The sequence below is a fragment of the Schistocerca gregaria genome, chromosome 9 (genome assembly GCF_023897955.1).
Source record: "Schistocerca gregaria isolate iqSchGreg1 chromosome 9, iqSchGreg1.2, whole genome shotgun sequence".
NCBI lineage: Eukaryota > Metazoa > Arthropoda > Insecta > Orthoptera > Acrididae > Schistocerca > Schistocerca gregaria.
Window position 1 is genome coordinate 119,298,644 of NC_064928.1, and position 14,531 is coordinate 119,313,174.

The 14,531-nt window shown below is 38.3% G+C and overlaps 1 protein-coding gene across 1 annotated transcript in view; it reads left to right on the forward strand.

Moving 5' to 3' along the window:
- LOC126291836 (trithorax group protein osa-like) overlaps window positions 1-10,039 on the forward strand; it is a 196,187-nt gene extending 186,148 nt beyond the window's left edge. Inside the window, exon 6 of the mRNA XM_049985549.1 lies at window positions 8,929-10,039. Coding sequence (XP_049841506.1) covers window positions 8,929-9,115 — 187 coding nt within the window. The 3' untranslated portion in view covers window positions 9,116-10,039. The remainder of the gene's footprint in view (window positions 1-8,928) is intronic.
- Window positions 10,040-14,531: the final 4,492 nt, after the last annotated feature.

Consider the following 14,531-nt stretch of genomic DNA (forward strand, 5'->3'; position numbering starts at 1 on the left):
GGTGACAAAGAGCATAGCAGCAAATGAAGTTCTAAGATGACCACCGTCAGGGTGAACATCATTCATCGGGAGTCGGAGTATGCAGGACCGATGACTCGTTCCTGGACTAGGAGGATGTAACACCGAGACGCTGTTCTCTTAAGGAGGGAGCATTGTCACAGAAGAAGCTGAGTAGCACAGCCACTGTGGTGTAGTGGGTATGATGCTAGACTGTTGCGTGGAGGGTTGTGAGTTCAAAACTCCCCTGAACTGTAAAATTTTAATTTCTATATTCAGTTTTAGTACATTCATCTGATCATTTTCTTGTAGTTGCCAACGTTTACCAATGGTTATCTACAGCAACATCAAGGTGTCACAATGCAGAACTTGTTAGGTTTGACACTGACAAGCTAAATGATGAAAACTTTAGAAGGTACATGATAGAAATTTCAAATAGGTTTCATGCTCTCAGGAAACGCGAAGATAAAGATGAGGATGTAGATAAACAGTGGATCACTGTGAGGAATAATATCAAAGAGGCAGCAAAGGTCACAATAGGTACAATTAAGAAGAACAGGAGGAAACCGTGGTTTGATGAGGAATGGAAGAAATTGGTAGAGGAAAGGAGAAAAGCACGATTAGATTGGGATAGAATGGGAGACAGCAAAAGAGAGGAGTTCCTGAACATGAGAAGGGAAGTTGGTCGTAGGCTATGGGCAAAGAAGAGGTATTATTTGAACAATGGAAACAAACAGTAAAACAAAAAAACATTAGGGAACTTTACCTAGACATAAATGGGTATAGGAAGGGATTCAAAGACTAGGACAAATGCACTTCAAGGGGATGCCAGGGGAATACTGTATTAAGTATTAAGTAAATGGAGGGCGAATTTGAGCTTGTATTAAATGTACAACAGGAAGCAGGAAATGAGTAGGCATACAAAATACATACAGCAGAACCCCAGATACCTGAGCCAACGTTAAAGGAAGTAAGAGATGCAATCAACAAATTGAAAAATCATAAAGCACCAGGATCAGATTGCATAACTGCAGAATTAGTTAAAAATGGGGGACAGAAATTGGTGTAAGTAGTTCACAAAGTGATAACTAAAGTATGGAACTCAGAGATGATACCTGAAGAGTGGCAGGAGTCGATTCTGATCCCAATTTTTAAGAAGGGTGAGAAAATGGATTATAGCCATTATAGAGGGATATCGCTATTACCAGTATGTTCCAAAATTTTCTCGAATATTCTGCCAAGCAGGCTTACACCCTATGCAGATGAAATTGTGGGGGATTACCAAGCTGGCTTTCGGAGGAACAGATCAACTATGGACCAAATATTCACCCTACGTCAAATTTTGGCAAAGAAATGAGAATACAATAAACCAGTTCATATGCTTTTCATAGTTTTTACAAAAGCATATGATTCAGTATTGCAATCAAAATTGTATAAAATTCTTTTGGAACTTGGAATACTAAAGAAGTATGTTAGACTTATAGAAGCAAGTTTGAAAAACACAAAAGGTAGAGTATGCATGGGGAAATTTGAGTCAGAAGAATTTGTAATAAAGAACGGGCTTAAGCAGGGAGATGCCCTGTCTCCGCTACTTTTTAATTTAGTCCTAGAATATATTGTACGAATGGCAGCAGATAATTCATACGGTGTGGAGTTAAATGGAAATATTAAGATATTAGGGTATGCAGATGATCTAAATATCATTAGCGATAGGAAAGATTCTGTAACAGCTAATGTGAATGCGTTAATCAAGGATAATGAAGATGTAGGTCTAAGGATGAGTGAAGACAAAACTAAATACCTGGTTACTACTAGAATGCCAACAGCAGTAGATCAGGAAACAATAGTTGTAGACATGCAGTTTGAAAAAGTGAACACATTTAAGTATCTAGGAGTGGACATCACTTCGAGAAATGAGATTGAATCCCAACTGAAGAAGAGATTACAGGCAGGAAATGCATGCTACTTCTCACTGAATAGATTACTTTCATCATGGATTTTGTCTAAGAATTTAAAGATTAGAATATACAAAACTATTATTCTACCAATTATGCTGTATGGGCGTGTGACTTGGTCTCTCACTGTGCAAAATGAAAAGTCGTTTCGAGTATTTGAAAACAAAATTTAGAGAGAGAGAGAGAGAGAGAGAGAGAGAGAGAGAGAGAGAGAGAGAGAGAGAGAGAGAGAGAGAGAGAGAGTGTACATTCTAGAAGTATCCACAAATGTCAAGAATCATTGCACTGGAATGTTCTGTAACTGTATATATACCGTACGCATTCTGGCTGGAGGCAGTTCGCTCCGTGCTGTTGTATGTGCAAGTGCTGAATAAACCTTCATTAAGTGAAGATAGTGTTCATCATTCATCTAATTACACCATCTTCTATGTGACAATATGTTGAAATATTACACTTTCATAAATATTTTGCTTGCTATTACCAATCTACGGTTCATGTCATCTCCATTTCACCCACCATAGGAGATCTTCCTGTCCAAATCACACAAATTGTAAAAATATTTTAGTGCATCACTTCCTAATCTGATTCCTTCACTATCATCCGGTTTAATTCAGCTTCATTCCATTACCCATATTTTACTTCTGTTGATGTTCATCTTATGACATCTTTTCAAGACACTACCCAATCCATTCAACTGCTCTTCCACATCCTTCGTTGTCTCTGAGAGAATTGCAATGTCACTGGTAAACCTCAAAATTTTTATTTCTTTTAACTGAACATTTTACTCTTTCCCTTTTTTCCATTTCTTTTACTGCTTGCTCAAGGCACAGAAAAATTGTGGGTAAGCTACAGCACTGTATCACTCTTTCCAAATTTCTGCGTCCACTACATGTCTTTTGATGGTTATAAATGCAGTTTGCTTTCTATATAAGTTGTTTTAACCCAAAGATATTAAAAGTAAATACACTTATTTCCTTGTTGTAGATGAAATATTAAAACATCTTAAATGATATAGGATAGTGAGACCTATTCTCTTCTTTTCAAACTAACATGAAAGTGGAGTTTCATTAAACAGTTCTTACTTCAGGTGTGCCCCAGGGACATTTTTTGGAATCCTTAACATTCATATTTCATCTTATTGACCTGCTGTAACAAAGAAATCTCAAACTTATCTATAAAGAATCATTGTCTGAAGAAAATTACACAAATATTCATTTGGATCTTAATAACTTTTCAAACAAGTGTGAAGACTAGTAGAATAAAACTGTGTACTTTACAAAGTATTGAGTCGTAGTATCAGTGACAGCAATATCAGTAAGGCACAATTGGCATTGGCCAGCTCATCCAAATACCTGGTTTTAACAGTACTACCCCATTCACAAAACTTTTTTGGGAGAGATCCTATGTATGTTGTGACCTTTCTCTTAACATTTTCCCTCCTGTTGATGTGACCCCCTCCCCTCTCCTCACCTCTATTCTTTTTTTAAGTATATGCATTAACCTTCCATTTCTCAGTATTTCATACACTGTCTGTCAAGTTTCTGAAATCAACTGAAAGCTGCAGTTCATGCTCTTCAGAGTGGGGTGGTGCAACAATGGTTCAAATGGCTCTGAGCACTGTGGGACTTAAATTCTGAGGTCATCAGTCCCCTGTAACTTAGAACTATTTAAATCTAACTAACCTAAGGACATCATACACATCCATGCCCAAGGAAGGATTCGAACCAGCGACCATAGCAGTCACGCGGTTCCAGACTGAAGCGCCTAGAACCGTTTTGCCACCCCGGCCGGCGTTGCAACCATGGGCAGAAGTTTTAAACAAGCTGTCAACAGATACAAAGCATGGAATTGGTAATCTCTGAATATTCAAAAGAAAATTTAAATGTTACAGGCAACTTGTCCTACATTATGACAATATTTTATCAGGACTCTTCAGTTTAGGTAATTATTACTTGCCAATCTTCACTGTAATGAGGTGTCAATTTATATTCTTGAGGCGTTCAGAAATTCCCATTACAAACTTCTAGGACTCATAGAGGGTAGTGAGTACACAATATTTTGAATAGGAGCCCACGTCCATAAATAGGGTGTTTCTGTTCCATAATTGTTTCAATTCAGAACTGTAATGTGTCCACATCTTCTGAGGAAAAGACAAAAGTCCAGATTGGCTTGACTTGTGCCCCTTCCTTGTGCAACTGCGTGAGAGTTAACATGCGGATCAATAGCAACAACAGCAAGAACACTAAGTCCCCCCCTTCTGTCATCACTTATTTCCTTCTGTTACATTGTTCATATGTTACACTGTTACCTTCATGCAACTGGTTGGAGAGGTTGATAAGTAATTGCCGAGATGGTTGATGTCTCTTGGGATATCTTGCTGCCTACACTGTACGAGAATGAACTGCATTCTTCCTACACTCTCAATACCCATGAGGATGTCAGCTTTTTCTGCATGTGTAAGTACCATTATCCATTCTCAGCCTCCCACTTGATCTGTAGCTCACTAATTCACTAGCAGACTGGAATTCACTCAAGGAACACACAAGCATAACATCGTACCTAGCAACTATGCAGATTGAATGGCACAAGTGACAGTATGGGAACTTTTCAAAATATGATATCTCAAACTGGCGCACACTAGAATCCTGCGACAAACAACACCGACATTCTAATTTACCATACTCCTAGTTTTGTAATGTCAATAGGCATTGTTCCATTTAAAAAGGTGTTTGTATGCACAAAAAATACATTTTCTAAGTATTATTACAATCTGTTTATTGGCTAACAATACAAGCCGCTGACTACCAATCCATTCCATGAAAACACTTTCCATTTCCACAATATTTGTGGTGCAAGATTTAAGTGATTCACCCTGTATATTCCAATTGCTGTCTTCCCCTCTACAGCTGCATCCAATACCATCCCGTCCCTTCTTGCTGGCTGCCTAGTTTTTGACATCGTTCCATAGTTCCACATTTCCAACACTTTGGTTTTGCAACAGTCTATGATTCACCACCTTACAATGCTGTGTTCCAAACTTACATTCTCAGAAATTTCTTCTTCAGATTGAGGTCGATTTCTGGTACTAGCAGGCTTCTCTCGGCCAGGAATGCCCACTTTGTCTGTGCTGGCCTACTTTCTGTGTCCCCTTTGATTCGTACGTCATGTTATTTTTCTTCTGGTGTAGCAGAATTCTGTAACTTCATATACTAAGAGGTTCCCAATTTTGACATTAAGTTTACTACTAATCTCATATCTGTTACTCATTACTTTCATCTTTCTCCTGTTTTGCTCACAGTCCATATTCTGTACTCATTAAACTGTTTAAATGAATAATCACCACTTGTATTTTTTTCTCACTTTCACTGTCATCATCAAATCTTATCATTGGTATCCTTTCACTCTGAATTTTAATTCCACTCCTGAACCTATGTTTCATTTAGACACAGATGAATTCATGGCATTAAGCTACTAGTGGGCTATGATTTACATCAATAGAGAAAGTTGAAAATTTGTGCCGGACCGTATTTTGAACTTAGGTCTCCTGCTTAGTAGGCAGATGCTCTGACCACTGAGCCACCCAGCTGCAAGGACTACCCTAGTATACCCCCATCAGATGCTGATTCTCAACTTGTCCACACACTACTGGCACAGTGTCCCTGCCCATTACCTTCATTACTTGCAGCATTTTGCCAATATTTATAAGATTTCAGGCATGGTGTGCATATCCACATGTCCTAAAGATCAGAAACCACATATACGAGGGTCATTCAATAATTAAAGAGACAAACTGGTCTGGGAAAAAAAACTTTTAGTAGGGCTAGTTTGGTACTTCTATGGCTTTACGTTGGCTTCACTGGGATGAGCTCTGATCAGCTGATGTACCTACAGTGTTTTGTTTATTACATCAAAAATACATTTCAAGATGGCGAGTTGAGAACAACATTCTGTTATTTGTTTTTTACTTGCTGAAGGCTAGAAAGCAGTGAATATATACTGTAGAATTCTAAAATTTATGGTGAAGGTTGTATGAATTGTGAAAATTTTTAGAAGTGGGTAGAGCAGTTCAAAAATGGTCGCAATTCAGTGACTGACAAACATCATTCTGACCGACCAGTTGTAGTTACAACTCCCTCACTTGCAAGTCGAATTGATGAAATTATTCATGCCGAGCACCATGTGACTGTGGAAATGATAGTTGATGAGATTCAAGTTAGTACTGGTACAGTTCATAACATTATCTGTCACAAAACGTGTGCAAGATGGGTCCCAAGGAGTAGACGTGGCTACACAAAGAAACAAGGTTGAGCGTGTGCACAAAACTAAAGGAATGTTATGAAAGAGAAGGTGAGCACTTCCTCAACAAAATTTTAACTTGTGACGAAACTTGGGTTCACTATTATGAGCCAGAATCAAAAAGACAAAGCATGGAGTGGAAGCACACCAACTCACCTGATAAGAAAAAATTCAAAACCCAAGCATCAGCAGGAAAAGTCGTGTTGACGATATTTTGGGATGCTGAAGGTCCATTTATTATTATTATCTTCTTTCCTTTCTCAGATGTTATGTCTGGTTAAAAATGGAAAGTGACACGGACCTTGATGAAGCGTGACTTCCTTTTAACTGTACGGTATATGTTACATTGCGTTTAGGAACCTTCGGGTAATTGAACATGTATCAATAATTACAGATTTCTGTAGTTGTATATATACATTTGGATGTATCTGTATTGCGTTGATGTACTGGTGGATATTGTGTGGTATGACTCCTGTAGTTGATAGTATAATTGGTATAATGTCAACTTTATCCTGATGCCACATGTCCTTGACTTCCTCAGCCAGTTGGATGCATTTTTCAGTTTTTTCTCCTGTTTTCTTCTGTATACTTGTTGTATAGAATATGGATATTTCGATTAGTTGTGTTGCTTTCTTCTTTTTATTGGTGAGTATGATGTCAGGTTTGTTATGTGGTGTTGTTTTATCTGTTATAGTGGTTCTGTTCCAGTATAATTTGTATTCATCATTCTACAGTACATTTTGTGGTGCAGACTTGTATGTGGGAACGTGTTGTTTTATTAGTTTATGTTGTATGGCAAGTTGTTGATGTATTATTTTTGCTGCATTGTAATGTCTTCTGGGGTATTCAGTATTTGCTGGTATTGTACATTAGCTTGTTATGTGATCTACTGTTTCTATTTGTTGTTTGCAAAGTCAGCATTTATCTGTTGTGGTATTGGGCTCTTTAATAAGATGCTTGCTGTAATATCTGACATTTATTGTTTGATCCTGTATTGCAATCATGAATCCTTCCGTCTCACTGTATATATTGCCTTTTCTTAGCTACGTGTTGGATGTGTCTTGATCAATGTGTGGCTGTGTTAGATGACACGGGTGCTTGCCATGGGGTGTTTTCTTTTTCGAATTTACTTTCTTCGTATCTGTTGATGTTATGTGATCTAAAGGGTTGTAGAAGTGGTTAAGAAATTGGAGTGGTGTAGCCGAAGTATTTATATGAGTGATCGCTTAGTGTATTTTACTAGTTTCTGCTTGTTCTATAAAGAATTTTCTAAAATTGTCTATCTGTCCATAATGTAGGTTGTTTATCTCAATAAATCCCCTTCCTCCTTCCTTTCTGCTTGATGTGAATCTTTCTGTTGCTGAATGTATGTGATGTGTTCTATATTTGTGGCATTGTGATCATGTAATTATTATTATTATTATTATTATTATTATTATTATTACAACTACCTTGAAGAGCAGCTACAATGAGCAGCCAATACTACTCGGATTTTCTTTTAAACAAGGTGAAGCCAGCCATGACAGAGACATCGTGGATCTCAGATGAGAGGTGTGATTTTCCAGCAAGAGAACGCACGTCCTCATACTGATCAACGAACAGAAAAAACCATTGACGAAATTGGCTGAGAAGTACTGTCTCATTCCCATTACAGTCTTGATTTAGCACCTATGAATTTCCATTTGTCTGGTACACTGAAGGAGCCATTACATGGGAAAAGGTTCCAGGATGACGATGACACGAAAAACTTTGTGGGAAATTGGTTCAAACATCAAGATAAAGAGTTCTTTGCTGCCAGAATAAAAATGCTTGTGACCCATTGGAACAAGTGCATAAATGTTCAAGGGTATTCTGTTGAAAAGTAGAAAAAGTAGTGTTTTGTAAAAATAAATGCATTTTTGTCCAGACCAATTTGTCTCGTTAATTACTGAATGACCCTCGCATAATTAATGTGAGACTGGCCAGTGATACCTTGAGTGCAGGTGCATACCACACTCAAACTCTTAAGGGAATCAGTGAAATGCTGCGAGTAATGAGGATAATGGGCAGGGGCACTATGTCGGTAGTGTGTGCATAGGTTGAGAATTTGGGTCTGCTGGGAGGCTTGCTAGAATAGTCAGTGCAGTTGTGATGACCACTGTGTCTGGATGGCTTAGTGGTAGAGCGTCTGCCTAGTGTTCAGGCAGCTGGATTCAAATCCCAGTTTGGAGCAAATTTTCAATTTCCCACTTTGGTGTAAATCGATGCGCCCTAGAAGCTAAATATCAGTAATTGCTTTATCTCTTGATTCAGAATGGCTGCAGGATCAACACAGTGTCTGTTTTTTTGGACATGTCTGAAAGAAACAGACACCACTTACAAATCTTTCATTTCCTTCATTGCTTTTTTGGTGCATAGATTGAACAGTAGTGATGAAAGACTGAATCCCTATCTTATAACCATTTCAATTTCAGCACTTCATTCTTGGTCTCTCATCCTCATTTTTCTCTCTTGGTTTTTGTACATTACTGGTCTTTCCCTAAAGCTTATTCCTACTTTCCTGATAATTTTGAATGCCTTGCACTATTTTACATTGCTGAACATTTCTTGCAGGACAACTCCCAAGAAAGTGTGCAGATTTCTCTTATGATGTGTGTGTGTGACACTAATTAATTACTTACTTTTTCTTTCCATTTTCCAGGTCCCGTCTTGCACGGCATGATAGAGAAGACAACATATCAATATCTGCAGTGTTCTGCTGTTACACCATTAGACTCTACAGACATGAACTCGGGATGGCGAGGCTCTTAACACGGAAGCTCAAAAGGCAGCTGGAGGCAGTTTACTTGCAGCTGTACAACAAAGGAATTCTTCATTTACTGCAGTGAATCGTGTGACCTGCACCCGCAATGTACACAGAGGAGAACTGTTGCATAGCCTCCTAATTGTTTATGCTACTTCAATAGTACCTGGAAAAGACGCTCTAGTTTTATGTAAAGGCAACTCAGATCGTTTATTTACAAAACAGAGTTATCGATAATATATTTTTTTCGAATCTGTATAAACAGATGTTTCCACATTTTGACAATATAATGAAAAAAATAGATTGTGACCCACCATTTAGTGGAGATATTGAGTCACATACAGTCTAGACAAGAGTTGTGCCTGTTTTGACTCAACATCTACACTATGTAGTGAGGAAACATCTATTTTTTTCATTATACTGTCATTATTCCATCGCGTATTTTCTGATGGTTATTCTGCATTTTGATGGCAAAGCACATCATGTATTCGGCAAGATCTAAGTGAAAACAAAAAATCTCTTTGTGATATACATATGCCTTCCATTGAGTAGTTTAAAATTAAAATAGCAAACCAAGTATTGCTCACAGCCAATAATATTAATTGTAAATATGACATTTTTATAAATATTGGTTAAAATGTCTTAAGCCAGGTACATATATAATTTTATTGCAGAGGAGCCAATCTGCAAAGTGAATTTCTTTTATGGACATTTTGTCGAACTTTTATTCTGTCAAATATGCCATGATGCCAAAGAGGATTAATCAAGTGAGAGACAATAAATGGGTAGAGTTCTTATGTTCTGACCTAAATTGTTCCAGATATGAACAATGTTAGAAGAGTGAAAAAATTTTGTATGTAAAGATTACTACTGAAGACTAAAAACTGTGCTGTGTTTTTAAATAAAAGACTGAAAGTATGATTACAGATTTAACTATACTTAAGGATTACACCAAAATGTAGTGACTTGTTTTGTACTAGTTGAATAAATCTGTCACATTATTATATAATTATTTTTCTTTCCCTAAATTTTGTTTCTACTACTAGGAGGTGAATGACATTTTGAGACAACAATGGCAGTTTGCTCACTGGTGTACAGTTGGCAGAACCCGTCAAGGAAAACTGTCAGGAATGAGGAATGAGTGGAGGTATACACCAAAAACCTCTACTTTCTGACAATGTAGTTCCTTAGAACCAAAGTGCTAAAAAAAAGGGCACACTCATATGTGAAACATTAGCACTATTCACACAACACCTGTTGTTAAAATTGTAGTCCTTATGATTGAAATAAAATTGACAGGCAGAGGCCAAAAACTGTACCCCAGAACATGCTACAGTCCTGTCTGCTCCAGAAAAGAGTTTTAAATCTTGTTTGTGGGCCACTCGATGTCTGGGCTGTGCGATTACTTGTATTCCTTCCAACTTTGAGGTATGTCCACAAAGTAAGTTCTGTTTGGTTATATAAAACAAACTTTTACAGTTACAGACAAAATATTTACTGTACAAAAATCTACAACTGTTAAACTACTTTTCTATTTAGCTTCTGAAATTTTGTAGGCACTTATCATAATGTAGCACAAATTTTTGTATGCCACTTCATAGAATCATTTTTGAAGTGTTGACCACCAAGGGCAGATTTTAGGTGTAAGAGGAGATGAAAGTCACTAGGAGCGAGGTCCAGGCTGTACCAAGGATGATCAAACGCATCCCAGTGAAATTACCGTAAGAGTTGTTTGGTCACATTCACCATGTGAGGTTGGGCATTATCATGGAAAAAAAAGAAAACCTTTTGATGGTAATCCTCAGCGCTTGTTCTGTATTGCATGGCACAGATTCCATTGCAAGGGCATTAAGTGTAAACTTACAGTTGTGCTTAATCTTCTCTTCAATCGTGTGAACCATTTCATCAGTAACCACAGATGGGCATCCACTTTGTTTGTGCACTTGATCACGTCCTTAATTTAACAGCCTGACCCATCTTCTAACCATTGTATCACTCATAGCATTTTCTCCATAGACCTGGCAGATTTTCTAATGAATTTCCTTTGCTTTAACTTTAATTGCATTTAGAAAACGAATCACAGATCTGATTTCACATGCAGCAGCATTTTCAATTAAGGCTGACATTATAAAAAAGCACTATAAATCACACATCAGCAGCAGCAATCTGAAAATGGCGTACGTATCTTCTCCTTGAGTCAGAGTAACTGCCGCGCATGCACGGAACTGCTATCATAGCGCTGCTGCGGATAGAAATAGAAACGGGACTTACTTTGTGGATGACCCTCGTATTTCTTGTCCCTTCATTTGTGTTGCATTTAACCCCTTTGTGGGTTTCATAAATCAGCAAACCAGCAAATAGAATCAACTCATTTGGAATAATGTGATAGTGACGGATGTTGAAAAGGAAGTGGGCTGGTAAGAAATAAAGAGTTTCTCCCATGCAGTGATGAGAAAGAAGTACGTGGAATGCACTGACTATAATGCTGGACATGACAGTGACATGTTGACACAGCAAGGACTAACTGGCATGGTATTAGAGGAAGCTATAGAGCTTGGAATACATTCTACACTTTTTCTCCACCTTTCCCAGCAAATTATTGAGAACACTGGATGTAAGTGGTACTCTCAAGATGAAGTGCCTGGCACAAGAGGTGAATCTGACTTTATGAGGTGTATCAAGAAAGGAAGTTGCAACAGCATCCAGAGATGGCATGAGTAATCGGACAGGAATGTGCACAAGTAGGAGAAGAGATGAGGTACACAGGAATAATGCAGGGCAGTTTCAGCCTTGTGATGGAATAAGTTACAGCACAGTGTTATGGTAAAATGGCTGCTCCAATATTGTCTCTGCAGTTAATTGATTTTTGCATGCTCAGAAGCAATATTGTTTCTGCAGTTATCTGATTTTTTGCAGGCTCAGAAGCAATCTCCAGCAGAGGTGTGTCACCAACTGTGCCACATGTATGGACACGATGTTATGAGTGACAGTAGAGTCGGATGATGTAATGCAGGCAATTAGCTGAAGGACGAACCAGTATGCATGATGGAGACAATAGTAGCCAACTGCTCTGGTGACACCAGAACTGACGGAAAGTGTGCACCGAGCAGTTTTGCAGAACTGGCACCTCACAATTTTGGAACTCTCCTATCAGTTTCCCTAGAAGTCTCACTTGTCATTGCGTGAAATTGGCTCCGAATGGCTCAGTTTTTATAAAGTGTGGGCAAGATGGGTGCCAAGGCACTGAACACAAAACCAAACATCTGCCCACTCCATTGACATTCCCACAGAGGTACACTGTGAAAGGTGACACGTTTCTCAACTGTGTTGTCACTGGGGATGAAATGCAGTTGCATGCTACACCAGAAACTAAACAGCAAACTGTTTATTGGTGGCACAGTAGTTCACCTGTGAAGACCAAATTCAAGCAGAAATTCTCTTTCAAAAAGATTGTGTGCACTGTGTTCTGCGATTGACATGGTGGCTTCCTGCACAATTTTTACTGTGAGAGGAAACCGTACATGCTGATTGGTGTCATCAGAAATCAAAAAATCTGAGGAGGGCAATCCAAAACAAGAGATGTGGGTTGTTGGCAAGAGACATTACACTTGTGTATGACAACACAAGGCCCCAAACAACCAACACTACGGGAAATATGTCGAATCTGTTCAGACTGAGGATGTTCGACCATCCACCCGTACAACCTGACCTTGCCCCGAGTGACTCGTATCTTCAGTGTCACAAAGCATTTTCTGTCACTGATGTGTAGTAAGTAAGATGACTTCACGGCTACGGGCATTGGCGTCAGACAGCTATTATGTGGGCACACACATGATGGTGCATCATTATAGTAAATGTTCCAACAATGGTATTGACAATGTTTAAATGTAGCCAGCAAATCTGTGTAAGTATTCCATAAGTATTTTCTAGTTAGTGATGTTTCAGTTTTCTTTATTGCTCATCAGAACTTATTGTCTAGACAGGCCTGACATGTTCATTTCCTGCCGTTACCAAGATGTCAAAGGCGAGCAGTAGTTGAGAAAGAAGTGAGACAGGGTTGTAGCCTATACCCAATGGTATTCAATATGTACAATAAACAAGATGTTCAAGGGAACCAAGGAGAAGCTTGGAAAGAGAATTACACTGATTTCAGGGAGAGCAAATAAAAACTCAGAGGTTCACAAATGAAGTTGTAATTCTTTGAGATGCAGCATAAGACTTGGATCAGTGGTGGTATGTAACTGAACTAAATAAGATAACACTGAGGGAATGAGATGGTGAAAGCAGGACACAATTTGTGTTACTGGGCAGCAAAATAACTGATGGTGGCCCAAGTAAAAATGACGTAAAAAGCAGATTGGCAACAGCAAGAAAAATTTCTCTCTGCTGCAGAGATAACTTGCAAAACTATGTTTTATGATTGGGAGTTACTTCTGAGTGTATTCTTATGCAGAGTGTAGACCTATATGGAAGTAAAAAGCAAACCATATACAGTACACTCAAAGAGGTATAACCTATTCAAACATAGTATTATAAAAAGGAATGCTGCTGATTAAATGCGTTGATCGAGAACAAATGGAGAGAAATTTGACGATAACTAGATCCACAGGCATTGTGAAATTTTTAAATGAAATCATTCTGATTTTGGCTATTAAAACATTATTAATCGTGATTTCAATTTCAACATGTGGTCATTTTATACCTTTGCCAGTTTTGTGAGCCATCTACCACACCCACTGCATGAAATTTAAACATAAGTGTTTACATCATTATTTCATCAGCTTTCTAATGTGCATAATATATGGAACAGCTGATGAACTTACAATACTACATCCAGCTGCTCTCACACAGCATATCACAGCTTCACAACTGTTGAGTGGGTTACAACACGCCACAATGCTTGAAAATAACCATGTATTGAAGTTGTAATCGTAACAAATAATGTTTTAACAGCTAAAAGTGTAATGACTTCATTTAAAAAGGGAGATAATGAATCAAATTGTTAAGAAATTGAAAAATCTGAGGAGAACGAGATGTGGGATGTTGACAAGAGGCATTAAACTTGTGCATGACAATGCAGGACCCCACACAGCCATTGCCGAGCAGCACAGCACACAATTTCACTGAAAGGAGGGATTGGCTGATATGACACAAGGCATCAAGGGATTATCAATTTGTTGAGGGGGAAAGGGAGCGTAGAGTGAGGACGGGTAGGGTGGGGAGTGGGGGGGTGGAGGAAGGGAAAGGGGTGAAATTTGAGGGTGTGGATCACTGCTTAAGTACAGTAAGCAGGTTCAAATGGAGTTAGAGACTTGCACAAAATAGACTACAATTAACACTTGCATCAGATGTCTTTGGACTGAAAATGAGAAACAAACATAATGGTGGGCCTGCAAATACTTCCTAAACTTCCTACCGAAGGAAAATGAAACTGGTTTCCAATTCTGATGTGGACTTAAGTTATTAATACCATTCCATGTAACTGATAGAATGAATAATGC